This window comes from Perognathus longimembris, chromosome 2 (assembly GCF_023159225.1).
Source record: "Perognathus longimembris pacificus isolate PPM17 chromosome 2, ASM2315922v1, whole genome shotgun sequence".
Taxonomy (NCBI): domain Eukaryota; kingdom Metazoa; phylum Chordata; class Mammalia; order Rodentia; family Heteromyidae; genus Perognathus; species Perognathus longimembris.
Genome location: NC_063162.1, coordinates 2,438,749 through 2,455,432, shown reverse-complemented (window position 1 = coordinate 2,455,432; position 16,684 = coordinate 2,438,749). Strand labels below are relative to the sequence as shown.

At 52.5% G+C, this 16,684-nt stretch overlaps 1 protein-coding gene across 8 annotated transcripts in view; it reads right to left on the bottom strand.

The window, feature by feature from the left end:
- Positions 1–15,782, bottom strand: part of Ebf3 (EBF transcription factor 3) — a 113,791-nt gene extending 98,009 nt beyond the window's left edge. For all 8 annotated transcript variants that reach the window (XM_048338021.1, XM_048338023.1, XM_048338024.1 and 5 more), the window contains exons 1-6: positions 15,545–15,782; positions 15,258–15,414; positions 14,836–14,899; positions 14,082–14,137; positions 11,374–11,447; positions 9,810–9,878 (exon numbers count right to left, since the gene is read on the bottom strand). In XM_048338021.1, the coding sequence (XP_048193978.1) occupies positions 9,810–9,878; positions 11,374–11,447; positions 14,082–14,137; positions 14,836–14,899; positions 15,258–15,414; positions 15,545–15,678 (554 nt within the window). In that variant the 5' untranslated portion in view covers positions 15,679–15,782. The remainder of the gene's footprint in view (positions 1–9,809; positions 9,879–11,373; positions 11,448–14,081; positions 14,138–14,835; positions 14,900–15,257; positions 15,415–15,544) is intronic.
- Between the last annotated feature and the right edge of the window lie 902 nt (positions 15,783–16,684).

Genomic DNA, 16,684 nt, shown 5'->3' with positions numbered 1-16,684 from the left:
GGGCTGGGGGGACGGGCACCCCCCTCCAGTCCCACCCCCACTTGTTCCCTGACCCAATCTGCCTGGTGTCAGAGGACTTATCGCTTCATTGAGAGCCTGGAAGTGGATGGGAGCCCCCTCTGGCAGCATGTCCAATAACCAAATATCAAGAAGAGAGGCCACCGGGGCCGCCCCATCCCGCCACACTGATCTGATTTACAAACCTTTCCTAATGTGAAACAAATGCCGTGGGTGTGAATTCATACTTCACCGTAAAAACGCGTGCATTGCTCTGCCTCGTATTAAATACCACATATAACTCTCAGCAGGTTTTATGTTGTGTTTTACTGTCAGCAGTGGCTAGAGCTGGCCTAACATTTTGTTTGGCAATTAGGAAAATTTGTAGTTTAATTTATTAAGCCAAAGAAGGCCAACAACGACCCTCAATGCAGAATTCACTCTGCTCTTAAGCATGACACAGTGGTACCCTTGCTCCTGCAATAATTTAACCATCCTCCTTTTGTGGTCTATGTAACGGGGATATTCCAAAATAATATTATTTAGGAAATAAGCCCTGGCTAAGTAAAACTGAGTTGTGCCACTTAAGTAAATTCGTAACATATAAAGTCATTATATTTTCATTTCTTCATCAAGGAGCCAGCTGCTTGGGGTAGGAGAGTTGAAACATGCAAAAACCCAAAGCCCCAGGGGCCCCACAGGCAACACCCAAGCACCAGGTCTTCCCTAAGTCAGGACTTAAGAGAAAGGAGGTGCACTGCCCTTGGCACCTTAGAAAGAAAAACCCAGCCAGGTACCAGTGGCTCACACCTGTAATCCTATCCACTCAGAAGGCTGAGATCTCAGAATCATGGTTCAAAGCCAGCCCAGGCAGAAAAGTCCATGCATCTCTTACCTCTGATTAACCAAACACACACACACACACACACACACACACACACACACACACACACACACACACACAGAGTGAAGCTATAGCCCAAGTGGTAAAGCAACTAGCCTTAAGCAAAAAATAAAAAATAAATAAAAAGCTCAAGACAGTGCCCAGGCCCTGAGTTCAAGTCCCAGGACAAGCACGTGCGTGCGCGCGTGCACACACGCGCATGCGCACACACACACTTCTATCAAGGTGTTATTGGTATGCTAGGAAGCTACTAAACGGGGGCAAGTTCAATGCGTTCTGCTCAGCGAAGCGGCCAGGGTGGAGGCTGCTTGCTGCGTGCCGATAGCTCTGCTGGCCTGGGAGGGCACCGCGGTGGGCACCATCGAGACACCGGGAGCGCCAGGCGTTTGGGGAAGGAGAGGGAGGCAGAGGCAGAGCACAGAGGAGTCAGGTCAGGGGAATGTTCTACATGTCATTAGACATTTGTCAAAGCACACCAGATGTACAGTACCCAGAGAAAACCCTCGCGTCGACTGCAGACTGTGGCTAATAGCTACCTATCAATATTGGTCTCACTGTGATTCGGGCCCCACACCGCCGGAGGTAGGGGCAGAGGCAGAGGAAGACAGGAATCGGGGACTTGCTGCCCGTTCTTCCGGAAGCCTAAACTGCTGCGAAAAATAGGAAGTCGACTCATTGGTTTTAAACGTGTTCCTAAAATTGCCTTTATACCCACTCTGAGCACACGGGAAGACAGCCGCACGGCAGGGGCACGTGTCCCCGGGCAGCCCTAACACTCTGCGGGGAGCCCCTGCCTCCTCTACCTCTCTGCACCCCCAGCCCTGCCCCCGGGCCACGGATGTCATCCTACACAGGGGTCTGAGCAATGGTGCTTTGGGAAGGACACCTGTTTCCATGTCAGGACCATGCTTAGATTTCCGTGGGCTCCACGCTGGGCACTGTAAGTCTTAGGCAGCTCAGGGAGCTGCCCACCCTCAAGCCAAGGCTGCTGACCACTCTCCCTCACGCCAATACCAAAGCGACTAAGGTGGGTGGTATTTAAAATAAATGGGGCAACCTCTGCTCGGGGCTAGAATGATCCTGTTCTGAATGATGGGATTTGGGAGGTCAGTACAGGTGTCTTGGACAGGAGACACCCCTGTCCTAGTTGGGTAACACCCTGGCCACGCCACATGTGTCCCTGGGCTATGCCGCACACCTGTCACCTTAGACGGGCCCAGCCAAGCACGCACACCAGACCTGTTTGTCTGTGACTTGGCCGCATCCACATTGGCTATCTCCACTACTTCAGCAAAAGCCTCCAGAAAGCGGGGGGCGGGGGGAGGGGCTGCACGGTTGTGTGTGAACCCTAAGGATACCCTGACCCAGCTGTGGGCCTCCAAGGGTGAGCATGGGTCTCCTCCCCTTTGTAAGCACCCCCCATCCTGAGGACCAATGTTTGAAGGGCCTGAAGCACTGACAAAGTTTTGCTCAGTCGTGCTGCTTTCCACGCACCCTGCCCCCAGTGCTTTCTTTACTGAGAGAGAAGACGAGGAAGTACAGAGCATCCAGAGGGGTGGGCGCGGGGGGCGGGGGCTGGAGCTGCCTGTCTGGGCCAAGGAGGCCTCCTCCCAGATGTGCAGCAGATCTCGGGTCTTCCAGCAGAGACAAGCTGGAGCCGGCTCCTTCCGCTAGCAGGGGCCTGGGCCCGGTGTCCTGCAACACCACCAGCGAGCCCTTCCTTTCCGCACATGGTAAACTCATTTCCTAGGGAATTACCGGGAAGGCACACCGTGCAGCCCCGCTTCTGTTTTCAGAGGATGGGCGCTGCCGTCCGTCGGCACATGGTCCCGCACTGTGGAGCTGAGCCGCTGCCGGTGAAGGAATTGCAGGCAGAGTGTTTTCATTTGTTTTGTTTTTAAGGGGCAGGGGAAACGAGGGATTCTGAAAGCAACTCAAATCAGACTTTCCCTATGTGCCCTACACACACGGCACAGAATCCTTGACAAATCTGCAACAGCTCCAATTTTGACAGATAGACCTGACCATTTTCCAAATAAAGCATTTTGAAAGCAGTTTTCTCAAGCTTCTGCAATTTAATGAACACGAGTTACCCCTAAAGTCTAAGAGGCGTATAAAATGCAACACACACACACACACACACACACACACACACACACACAACTCTACACCATAAAATTCCTCCACTTATTTCTCTAAATGATAGCCATATTTTTATTTTAAAGCATTAATAATACCAGCATAATGTCTCATTATATAGAGTTTTAACCACAAACATTTTGGGGAGATTTGCTACTAAGATAAATAAACAAGAGGAGCTTGTGTTCTGGCGAGCGGCCCCGGTGAATGGTTTTCATTTTCTCGGCGTGCAAGCTGCCGAAGCTTTGCCAAGTGCAGGTTAAGCTCCTCCACTTCTCACTTCCTGTGCCCCTACTTGTCAATCACTTCCTGTCTGCCACGACAATTTCCATCATTAGAGCTTGGAATTTTTATCTCCTCCAACATGACTCCTGTTGCCACTGCGAGTTTGAATTCCGATAAATTATTCACCATCTTTGAAAAGTAACTGAAAATTACGGCATCCACTTGAGCCACCTCTCTCTAGCAAGGATCCCCTCCTCCCCGCCTCCTCCAGCCTGCTCCAGCGTCACGAGAAGGCCTCTGGCCAGCCCCAATTATCTTCTGGTGCACAGAGCGTAATTATTTGCTTCCTGTAAGCATGCGTAACAGAACTCCGAGTTTGGACGGCTTTCCATAAGGTAATCCAATTCATCCATGCCATCCTAACACAATTACAGGCACCGGCTATATCTTTGCTCTTCACCTGATAAGGCTGCGGCAGAGGCCTGGGATGGTCTGTGTCAACATCCCTCCCGGAGTATAGCTTCTGACAGCCCTGCTTCCAGCCCCTCCCCTCCGCCTGCGCTTTCCCAGCGTCCGCCCGCTGCTGCCTGCCGGGGCCGGCACTACAGCTGAGCCTGAGCCCTTGCAGGAGCCCACGGAAAGCCTAGCTGGTTGAGGGTGCTGCGGAAGTCATTGTGGGCGTGTGGCTTATTTTCAAAACCGGCCCTTGACTGGCTGGCCCGCCTCTGCAGGCCTTACCCGAGCCAGGCGGCCATAAATCTCTGCAGGCCTCCTCGGCCTCGGCCAGGGATCTGGGCCCTGCCTAGCCCTGGCAGTGGACCCGGCCCCCACCCCCGGCTGCTGCGGCGCAGGGCCGCCGTCTGTACACAGATGGGGCACCCGTGATGCACACACACACAGGGCGACGGGCGAAGCAGACACACAAAGTGGGCACTGTTCCCGGTACCTCCCCATTTAAATGAAAGCGTGTCATTGTGGCTCCCTAAAGCTACTCTTCCTTTTCTGCTTATTTGCAGAAGTTTATGGGGGAAAAAAAATGTAAAGGATGAATGAATGCGGTGAACTTTTTGCCTCTTTCTACTGGCGTGCCAGGGAATAAAGCAGCCACCCACACCTGAGACTGGCACTGCCAAGTGGGGCTCGTGCCAGCCAAAATCGGATTCTTTGTAGCCATGGCCATCCATCCAAAGTGTGCTTTGAAACTGCCAAATTCCTAGCCAATATTTTCCCTTCTCTGAAGGCCCCTGTATTAAAACAGACCCCGAAGCAAGCAGTCTCTCACTCAAATGGCCAGCCAAGGCCGGGAGGAGGACTCCAAGAGCCTGAGGCCTATTTGATGATAATTATATTCACATCTTAAGAAAACTGAGAAGGAAAAATTAACACCAAACTATACTGTTTTCACTGCATTATGCAGATGAAATGACAAGTCGTCATTTAAGAAGTTAATAAACAGTCTCCGTTTTGCAGGTTATCCAAATGCTACTGAATAGAAAACCTTGGATCCCTAAATGATGTGTAATTAAAATTATTTTTAAAATCCTCCTTGACAGGCTGAGGCTTAGCCAAAATGTAAATGACATTAAAGAAGACAATGAATTTAATTTTATTTAATGTCCCTTTTTGCAGATCCTCATTTACATAGCATTTTTAACAAAAGCGTTGACCTTATAAATGCTGGCATTTGTACAGCTTCAGAGGAGTTGGATTTAATCACGCTCGTGCAAAGCCATGAGGGAGGGAGCCTTAAGTTCTCTGCTTGGAGATGGAGTACGAATAAAAACATTGGGACTGGTCAAATGTTTATCCTCCCTGCTTCTGAAAACAACCTGACAAGAAGATGTAAGGGCTGGGGAATAACCCGGTGCTGTTTGTAAGGCTTGGTAATAATCATACATAATCGTTTGGAAATATAGCTAATAAAAAATATAATGAGTGTTCAGCAAAATCGGCATTAGGCCCAAATTACATGATATTAATACTTGAACAGGTGCAGAAAGGCGCTTTAAATGAGGTAAATGAATAAAATGTCCCAGAGCACAACTGTGTGTGCTGACAAAAAGTCAATCCCATGAATAATTCAGTGAGCAGGACTGCCAGCAAAGGTCGGCTCTCTTTGACCTTTGTGACAGGAAGTGAAAGGAAACACTGTTGACTAAAAGAGAGAGAGAAAGAAGGAGAGGAGAGAGAAGGAAGGGGAAAAAAGAAGAGAGAAGAGAGGAGAAAAGATAGGAAGAAAAAGAAGAAGGGGAAAAAAAATCTTACATCAGTCTTGGCTACCATTCTACAGTCACTGTTCAGGTGTAAACTTAACGCACACAAATGAACCCACATCAGAATTTAGAAGGGGGAAGGACGGAGGACATGGAGGCTGGGCGGGGGGAGGAGGGGGCCGGTGCAGAGCTGAAATTGCTTGTAGTTAGGTTCTCTGACTAAAGACGATGTAAAATCACAGACAATGAAAGGTTAAGCAAATAATATTTTTCTGCAACCCAATGTCAATTATGTATAAAAATCTGAGGTCAGCTGAGAAGTATTTTCAGAGCCCACAGGGCTGAAATTCTGTAACAGCTGTTAAATATGACAAAACTTTGCCACCACCACCGCCGTCCCCCCCCCCAAGAAAAACTAAAGCTATTCCAAACTCTGTATGAAAGAAAATGGGATAAACAGATGTCTGGCTTCCAGACAGGAAAGTAGGACAGACTTGGAATGATAAGTCTCCCAAACTCTATAGACCAATGCCAGGCTTACTGGGGAGGGGGCACTGCCTGCCACAGAGATGCCAGTGAGCAGGACGCCAGAGACAGTGCCATCTGGAACCGCCCCGCCGAGCCTGCCTGGGCCCTGCGTGCAGCCCACGGTGTGTCGCCAGCCCGCGCAGGCAGGCACTGCGCCCTGCTACTCCACAGTCGCCTGCCCAGGCCGCAACAGTTGAATCCTCCCCTTCGGTCCCCCCCACCAACCCCCCCCCCCCGAAGCCAAGCAGGGAAGAGGAGGGTGAAAAGGATGTGCCCTCTGGGGCATTTCCAGAGCTCCTGGGGAAACAGACGGGGATGGCACAGGCGAATGATGTGAGCTCAAGTGTGGTTTTGGTTTAGCAGCTACGCCGACATCCTGTAATCATTTGCAGCCCTTGGAATGTACGGGTGAAACAGGAGAGATTTATCTGCTCATAGTTGGGATATGTGGACAATGGGGTCCCTAATGAAGACCATCTGCTTTTGTGTTTTCCCAGAAAACATTATTCCATGAGGAAAATGATACTCCCAGCTTTCTCAGCAATACCACGAAAAGGCGTGCATGTACATGTGCATGTGTACACACTTACAGTCACACACACGCTTGCACACACGTGTAGGGGTGTGTGGCGGTGCACGGTTGCAGGGGGAGGGGGTGGGGGGCCCCTTTTCCTTATGTCTGACTTTCTGCGAATCAGTGGGATTTGCACAGATACCTGCTCCTGCGTATCTCCTTCTGACTCCTACCCTTTCCTTGACAATGTTACGTTTCTCCTTGCCTCTGTAAACTGCTCTATTATTTTAAATACACTGCAGTATAATTATATCTGTGGAACGATAAAAATTTGTTTCTCTAGCAGCATTTTATGGGGAAGTAAACAGCATCGGCAAAGGCTCCGCAATAAATGGAAAGGGTTTCGTAATGGGAAACACCCTAACTGTCCCCATGTTTTACTCCGAAGGGTCTTCCGTGCCATTCCTAAGTATCTAATGCTTCTCAGAGATAACTAAACTAAATTGTGTAATTAATTGATTTAAGGCATCAGGGTCTATAGAATGTGATTACCCAGCCAGAGCGGATGCTTGCTTCTCTCCTCTCGTAACACAGAAAAGCAGTGTGGACATGCGTAAGAGGCTCGGTGTGGGTTGGAACCAACACGGGCCCATTGATCTCAATTCAGGTTGGAATTATTGGTTTATATCCTCAGGACAAATATGCCTTATCTGGTCAGAACCTGCTAAATGTATCCAAAGGCCACACAGAGCCAGTGAAGCGCACTGTATATAATTCTTTTTTAAGCCAACTAGCCAAGTGACGACACGCTTGGTAGGGACCTGTAAACTGACTCGCCAATCTGATGGGACATTTTATTCGGCAATACTCAAGAGGAAACTCCGGCTAGAAACTCACCAATTTCCAGAGGCAGCACACGCCCCGCAGAAATGGTTATCATTATGAAACTGAAACACATCCCGTGAAAGGCAGCATCACTCCAAAGAGATTCCCTCCTATCAGTGTTTTTTTCTTTTTCTGATTAACACAACTTTCTCTGGTGAACACTAAATTCACTGTTTTGGGTCCTAGACATATGCCTGAAACTAGAGCTAGTACCAATGCCACCTTCATTTCATGGGGATTTACAGCAAGCAACAAAATGCTAAGAGTATTTTGTCATTGTAAGTGGCAGCTCTCTTAAGAATGCTGAAAATGGCCATTGTGTTTGTTGTTACATAAAACTATCCTTACCTTAAAACCGCTAACATAGAAGGTGATTAAAATTCCTATAAAATTGTCATATCTTTGAATTTAGAATCAGAGCAGATTTTTCATCAATAATTAAGCCCTCCAAAGCATTTATGCCAAGCATAAATGGAGCTTCAATCTTCCTTATTCAAATAAACATGGTAAACCCATTAACCAAATGTTTTTACATTTTTCCCCTCCTCTCGTGCTTCTAGAATATCAAATGATCACACACTTCTCTTAGGTTATAAAAGTATGAGAAACCTTAGCATACATCTTAATTAAATAAATATAAGAGAACATTCCCTCAGACAAGAATTAAAGAGCAATCTTTTTTTTTTTTTGTATTTCTGGAGAAAATATTTTCTAGCATGTGATAAAGACCTGGATCTCAAGAGTTATTCAGTATCAATAGCTAACAAATGATGGAATGTTGCATCAATCCAAAGCAATTTTGAAGAAAGGGAGAACAGTTTCCAAAACATGAGTCAAGTCAACATGGCCATTTCATTATCATGGCACGCTAAAAATCTCACAATTTAAAAATGCATCATCTTTCAAAATCCACCAAGATCACCGAGACAATGAAACGCTTTCTGCATTACGAGCTAGCATGTGCTGCCTTTCCAAGCCCCCTCTACCCAGAAGACAAGATTCCGATAGCTGCCCAGACACTTTTAGCCAATCCAGAAAAATGAGTTCAGGTTCACAACAACCACCCAAGGCTGTATCATTTCCATAGCCACAACACCGAAGACAAATATAATTATATTGATTTTTGTAGTTCAAGTTCCATAAAGTGTTGAACTTGTTCTCAATTGCCTGAGTGACGGCCACAACTGGTCAGCCCTATTTGATTACTAATAAGAGAGCTGTCCCTTCTGTCAGATACCGAACATTCTCCACTAAGCAAACAGCTATTCCAGCTAGTTAAACATTAGCATTGCTCTCCGCCGCTGTCGCATATTTCTTTAGGCTTAACTCATGGAGTTTTCCGGGTTTAATTTTTCAGACACTGGACAGCAAAGTTCATGATCAAAAGATAACTTTGTAATGAAAGCTGCTGAAATTCAACCCCTCTTCAAAACAAGTCTAAATCTCTGCTTCACAAAACTGGTGTCATATGTACACGCCTAACATCTATTTGATTTGGGTACCAATTTCAAAATCTGCAGTCAGTCACACACTGGGCCTTTTGCTACTCCTCACTAGTGGGAAGAAACAAACCTCTCCTTCTCAGATTTCTGAGTGAGTGTCCGGAGAAGAAGGTGGTGGTATTTGGGTTGTTTCAACTCGAGCAATGCCAAACCCACATTAACACTATTAGGACTAATGATTGGTATCTTAAAAAGGATGCCACGTTGCCCAAGGAACATGATAAATAGCAAGAAGAGAAGCAGCAAACATAAAGAATGCATATAGCTAATCTAGTTATAGAAATTAATGTTGGAAAATGTAACCAGCATGTGTAATTAGTTTCAATTATAACAACTTTGGTTTGTTAGTTACATATTTGCTACTTGACATAAAACGACAGCCACAATTGGAAAAAAATTAGGAGACATTTTGCAACTAATTGAGAGCAGATTAAATTCATTCTACCACTGGGCAACAATTACAAGAGCAGCACCACCCAAGTTTCAACTTCAACTACCATCCAAGATAAAATAATGATGACGATGATGACGACGACGATAATAATAATAATAATAATAATAATAACGCAAAAGTGAAACGCTTGTTAACAAATTAGCAGAAAGCATTTTATGACATATCTCTGGGTTTAAAGCCAGAATCTCTCTAGGCATAAAGTGCTCTCACAGTGAGAGCAGTGGCAGATGAAACTGCTTCCCTTGACAACTCGAAAGCAATTACTGAATCCCCACAGAGCGAGCCACCAGGTTTCCAAGTCAACCCACCTGTGCATGATAACACAGGCCGACAACAAATGGGGCAGTGCACAAGATGAGCTCAACACCAGCCTCAGCAATACGGAGCCAGGCAAAGGGGTTTGTTGTTGCTGTGGTTTTCTTTTGAAAAATAGAGAAGTCATCCTTACCTGTCAATGATGACAGGGTCTGAGGGTGTTTCGTTTCTGTTGCCACAACTTTTCTTGTCACAGCACCGGCTGTGGAACAATTGTAAACAAAGGTTTTAATATGTATTTCATCCTTGTGTGGCTTGTAATCTTTTTTTTTTTTTTGAAGTCTTGACAATGAAGCGGTAGGAGTCAAGAAAATAGTTTCCCTTCCAAGGCAGCTTGACAAATTTCAACCTAGGAAGTCAGTCCCCATGCTGCCCATCTCAACTTAGGTGGCAACTCTGTACCACCAGCAGCAAAGTTGAGTCTAACTGTTCATGCTAGAGGGGTAACCCGAGCTTCCGTACAAACTGATACTAAAATATGGAAACCACGTTGTTGGTGTTTGTCTTTGCAATGAACTGAGAAGAAGGGAAGGCGGGAGGCTTGGGAATAACTTTTCACAGCTTCAGTTTTTGTTTACCTCTAATTGTCAAGCTGTTATTTCTGGAAAAGATGCAAGATGCCACCTTCCACCAATATTTCTTTGGGGGCATTTATTAATTATAACCACAAAAGCAGGCATCAATCCATCACCAACTTCTATTGTTCCTTCTTTAAGCCCACCTTAACTCTGTTATTGAAACTTTAATTAAAGCAGAAATGAAACAAAAATGTTATGCTTCTTGCATTTTAAAAAAAGCATACTTGTATAATGGTTACATGTCTAAATTAGCTAAATTAACACCATATGGTAGGCAAAGTATATAAAGCCTTTTAAAGCTGACAGCTAAAGTGATTAAAGAAAGTCTACAGTCTTCCACTTAGAGCTTAAATCACATCTGTGCGCTTTCTATGTTAATTGCAGTACATGCAGAAGTGGATAATAAAGAAATTCCACTTTATTGGTTGTAATTTATATTTATTACCTGATATGAGAAAAAGTCAGCTTTTGTATATTAGTGCTGTAACAATATGTCTGCTCAGAAGTGGCATTTCGGCAACAGGCTCCATACCCGAGCCGAGTATGCCCCTCAGAGTACGGGCTCTGCTACTGTAGGCGCGGGCCGGGCGCGGGCCGGGCTCCCTCGCCAGCCCCGCCACTGTATTTCACATGCCGCACAGACGAAGTCAATGATGCATTTTTATTTGCCATGTAGGGGTGAAACTCTTGTGGTAGTTGCGGGGGGGGGGAACAGGTGGGAAATTGCTCTTCTGACAGAGATCTCGAGCCACCGAGGCGCTGGCTGAGGCCGCCAGCCGGGAGGCGAACGGGCGGATCGCCGTCCAATTCTCACCTCCTCGAGCGAGCGAGCGAGCAAGCTCGGGAATGAGTACCCGGGAGCCTCCTCCGGTCCACCGCGGGGAGGGCGGGGGGGAGGGGACGAGGCCGCCCCGGGCTCCCGGCGCGCGCGGCCCCGGACCCCTTCTCCTCGCTGGCTGCACGGCCCGGCGGGGGAAGGCGAGGCGGGCTCCTCGCAGGCCCGGCCGGTGACGTTTCCCTCGATGCCCTGCCCGGAGCGGCGCCGCTCCCGCTCCCGCTCCCGCTCCCGGGTGCGCCGGGCCGGGCCTCCCCGCGCGCCCCCCGCGCGCCCCGGCTCACCTGCACATGATCTCGTGGGTCAGCAGCACGCGGCACATCTCCGGGTTCTTGTCCTGGCCCTCGTAGACGATGGCCTGCGCGGGGAGGTGGGGGGCAAGCAGAGGCCGGGGTCACGCGCGGCCGGCGGCTCGGGCCCCGGGGCGCGGCGGGCGGGCGGCAGGTGCACGGGCCCCGCCGCCCCCCGCGGGACGCGCCGGCCGGGCCTCGGCCCCCCGGGCGCGGGCGGGCTCGGGGCGGCGGCGGGGTTCGCCGGCGGGGCCCGGGCCCGGCCATTGTCCTCCCCGAGCCCCGGCGCGCGCGCCGCGGGAGCCGCCGCGGAGCCGCCGCGGAGCCCGGGGCCCGGCCGCCCGGCGCCGCCCGAGGCCCGGCCGCGCGGCGTGCGGGGCGGCGCGCGGGGGGCGCCCGCGGAGGCCCGGCCCGGCCCGGGCGCCGGCCACGTGCTCCCGCCGGCGGGGCTGGGGCGCCCGCGCTAATGGCCAATCTGGTGTTTATTTTGAAACTGCTAACAACGATTTTTCTCGGGTAAAAAGGCGGCGTCTGCGCGCACGCTCGGGTGGGCTCCGCGCGGAGGCCCCGCCAGATGGTGCGGAGCCCGCGGTGCGCCCGCGGCGGCCCGGCCTCCGCCGCCCGCCCGCCCGCCCGCCCGCCCGGGAGAACCGGGGCCGAGGCCGCCCGGCGCGGGCGGGGGCGGGGGCCACGGGCGCACCGCGGCCGCGGCCGGAGGGGAGGGCGGCCCTCGCTCCGGCCTCCCCCCCACCCCAGCCCCCCTCACCCCACCCCTCCCCGCCCCGAAAATTATCTGGAAATGACTTCCAACCTCCCCGGGCACTTTCCTCCACTTCCAGGCAGACAAAGCCCTTGCCGCGGGGCGCCCGGGGCGGCCCCCAGCCCTCTCCCGGGCCTCCAGCCCGGCCCGCTCCGAACCCCGGGACGGATGGGTGTCACCGCGGGCCCGCGGGCCGCCCGGGGCTACGGGGCGCGCGGCCCCCGGCGGGCGCGCGACACCGGCGCCGCGGAGAGAATGGCGGCTCCTCCCGCGATGGATCTCGTATTTATATTTGATTTATTTTTTATTTTGTAGCACAAACAGAAATCCATAAACTGTCGGTTCAGCGCCATTGACTCTTTGATCAGTTACTGGGCTATTTCTTTCCTTTTTTTATCCTCTATGCCCGTCAGTGAGAGATTAAATGCCTTTATTTCCTGCACTGTCTTATGCTGCGAAGGTACAAGGCTAAATGAACAATAAAAGTGGACTTTAAAGGAAGCCCCCTCCTCCTCCTGACTAACTTCGGCTATGGTGATTTCTGAAAACATTCAGCCCCACGACATACAAAGGAAATAAATGCGGCCTGACAAACAGCAGCCAAATTCCAGGCTTCTGCAAAAAGCCAGTGAAATAACTACCGAAGGGCACACCATAGGGAAGGGCACAAAGCCGGTTTACCTGTCAGATCTGCTTTCCTCCAGGAGAAAAAGCACACTGTTCTGTGACATCGGGCTTGATCTAAAAATCCAACGCCCTGGCTGCCTGGGTAAGGGCAAACTTTTCCAAGGGGAAATGGGATGTGCAAACTAACAGCACTCCGTGGGAATGGGAGTTGTGAGCCAGGCTTCCGGAGCCTCAAGACCCTCTTTCTCCTTGGCTCGCACACACTTCTTAAAGTGAGCCTCCAAAACCAAGATGCTACTTTCATTTCTAAGTGTGAGATCCTGCTTGCGAGAATATTCTAAATCCATCGGTGCCCCGTGGATTTAATTTATGATCTGGACCACTGTCCCGGCCCAACACTAGTTTAAGAAAGTGGGAACTGCGTCTTTAAAGAGAGTTTAAAAAAACAACCACAAAACAAACAATAAAACACTACCCAGCACAAAACGCCAGAGCCTGACTGTCCAATGTCAAAAAGCAATGAAGCGGGTTTTCTGCACTTAATCACATTACTGATAACCAATAGTTATCATCGGAAAAGTTGACCAAGACAGGTTAAATAATTTAATAAGGAACCGCTTGTAATTATGTTATTTACAAGGTATGACAGAGGGTGGGCGCGGGAGCTGAGCTGTGTGCAGGGGTGTGAGTGACCCCTGGAGCCCAGAGTTTGAATTATGGAGATGGGGGGCTGCGAGGTGAAGATGGACTAGAGGAGAACAAGGTGACTTCTCACCCCAGCACATTTAACTTTTAAATCCAAATAAACGTCTCGTGTTACTAGACCATCACACTGGGAAGGGGGGAAAATGAACTCATCAAGCGCGACTCGATGAGCTCTGGCAAGAAGTTAGTTGCCTTTGTTAGAAGGGGAAAAAATAACATCAGTGCAATGATTCCAAACAGAGAAACGTTTTAAAAACTAAACAAGGGGGGAAATCTTGAAGTTTTTCTGTCAAGTATTAATTACCATAATTAATTAAGGCAGAATTTGATTCCAATCACAAGTCATTTAATAAAGCATATAGGTCCTGTTCTAATGACAACATAAACCATTGCACCAATCGCTCCATTTATTCCAATAAATATGGAATTCTCATTAGCATGTCAAGGAAGCTAAATGAAAAACAAATACAAGAGATCCATTTGTCAGTCTCTCCTCTCTCTCCTCTCTCTCTCTCTCTCTCTCTCTCTCCTCCTCTATCCCAGGACAACCCCAACTCAACAGCAAAAGAAAAAAAAAAAAAAACGAGTGCCAAGGCGTAAACTTTCTCACCTGTTTGGTCATTGAATCTATGAGGCGAACATACAGATCCTGCTCTGTTCTGACTCCTGCAAAAAAAAAAAAAAAAAAAAAAAAAAAAAAAAAAAAAAAAACAGACAAATTCTCAACCGGGCTTCAGTGCTGCACCTCTGCAAGGACACCCGGCCCGGGGCAGAAGTTGGTAACTCCACCCTCCGAGGCACAGCAAAACTTAGGCAACCCCTCCACGAGGGAGAAGGAGAACCCCAGGCACTTCTCACTTTATTTTCTTTTACTTTTTTTTTTTTTGTTAATTAAGAGGCTCGAAGCTGTTGGGCTGCAAGAAACGTGCCTGGCCCAGAACAGGACCGGTGGGCCCATGTGGTCATTTATTTTTCGAAAAGAAAAAGCCCCCCAATGGAAACAGAGTCCAAAACTCTCCTTTCCACCGCCTTTGCAAGGATTTGTTTCTTTAAACCCTGCACCGGGAAGTAAGTCGTGCTGGGTTTGTGGAGCTACCCCATCCCCATAATTAACATTAATTTGCAAAATTGAAAAAAGTCACTTAAAAGTGATGTTTTGCAGGAGCCCATATCGATCCTCATTTTACCTTCTACTTGAAGGCCCACCGGTTAATCATGTGAAGTGCCATCGACTTATCGATCGTTTATGTTTTGTTTTCCTTCTATGCCATGAGAAGATTTCGTGTTTACATCCATGTCATTTTAATCTGGGACCCGGGGCGGGCCGCGGGCCGGGGCGGGCGGGCGGCGGCCCGGTCACTCACCGTTGCTGTACAGCAGCTGGAGCTTGTAGTGGATGCCGTTGTTGGTTTTCTCGTTGTTGGGCTCCTGAAAGCAACGGTAGAGAATCGCGTTGAGGGCGGCGGTGGCGGCGAGGCCCCCCTCCGGCGCCGAGCCGAGCGGCCGCCGGGCCCCGGGGCCTCCCGCAGGGCAGGGCCGGCCGGGCTGGGCGCGGGCCCGGTCCCCGCGGCGGGCGGGCGGGCCGGCCGGCCGGGGCGCGCGGCCCGAGTGCGGGGCGCGGAGGCCGCACGTGGCGGCGGCGGGGCGGGCGCGCGGGGCAGGCCGGCGGAGCCCGGCCGGGGAGGGGCGTGCGCGCCCAGCCCGGGGCGGCGGCGGCGGCGGCGGCGGCCGGGGTCGCGGGCGGGCACCCGGGCGGGCGGACGGGCGGGCGCGCGGGCGCACTTACTTTCTCTTTCTCCACAAAGTCCACGAACGCGGTGCGCTCGATCTCCACCGGCTGCCCCTGCCTGTCGTACAGCGCCAGCACGAAGTGGAAGAAATTGGATTTCCGGAGGTTGGAGGGCGGCTGCTTCTCGAAGTGCGCCCGCGCCAGCCCCACGCCGCTGCGGGGGGGAAAGAGACAGCGGCCGGGTGAGCGGCGCGCCGGGGGCCGGGGCCGGGGCCGGGGCCGGGGCCGGGGCCGGGGCCGGGGCGCGCGGGGCGGGCGGGCGGGCGGGCGCGGGCGCTACCTACCTCTGGGCGGCCGTGTTGGCGTCCACCACGCCCGCCGTGTGCATCCACGAGCGCACCGGGTTCATGCCGCTGCCCAGCGGCTCCTCCTTCATGGTCGTCCCCCCGCGCGGAATGTTCTCCTGGATCCCAAACATGAACCCTGCTGGCGGCGGCGGCGGCGGCCGCGGCTCCCGGCCGAAAGCGCGTCCGCGGTGGCTCGGCGGCGCTCGGGGCGCGGCGGCCGGCGGCTGCAGCCCGGGCCGCCCTGGCCCGGCTCGGCGCCTGCGGTGCGGCCCGCCGCCGGCTTCAGCCCGTCCCGGGCAGGCGCCGCATGCACCAGCGGCCGGCGGCGCTCGTCCGGGCGGCGGCGGCTCCACCGGCGGCGGCGGCGGCGGCGGCTTCGGCGGAGCGGGACGCGGCGGCGGCGGCGGGCGGGCGGGCGGAGGCGGCGCGGGACGCGGCGCGGCCGGCAGTTGTTGTTGTTGTTGTTTGCAGGCGGCTCAACGTGGTGTCATCCTAGCCGGGCGGCGTCCGCGGCTGCAGGACACGGCGGGGTCGCCCGCTTCTGGCGCGGCCCGCCTGCTCCAAAGACAAATAAACGGGCAGTGAGCGCCGCCGAGGCGCAGTCCCGGGCGCAGGCGGGGCGCGGCGGGGCCTGGAGCGGCGCGCGCAGCGGACGGAGGCGCACAAAACTCAGCCCTCTCTCCCCGAGGAATGGACCCTTTCCCGGGAGCCAAAACTCGAAGCCCCCGGGAGCGGCGCTGTCAGAGGGTGACGTCGGGGGGCGGCGCCTGCGCCATATATGGGAGCGGCCGCCCCTCGCCGCGCCCCTCGCCGCCGCCGCCGCCGCCGCCGCGCTCGCCGACTGACTGCCTGACGGCGCCGCGAGCCAGCCCGAGCCCCGCGAGCCCGGCGAGCCCCGCCGCCCGCGGCCACGCCACGCGCCGCCGCGGCTCCCGGAGCCCCGCGGCCGCCCCGGCGTCGGCGCGCGCCCCAGTCACGCGGAGGGCGGCCGCGCAGCCCGGCCCCCCCACACCGCCCTCCCCCCGCACCCCCCACCCCCCCAACGTGCCGCCCGGCCGCCCGCCCGAGGGGGCCCCAAGTTGCCCGAGTGCCTGCCACGAATGCCGGGGGCCGGGCCCGTCCGGCGCGTCCCCGAGG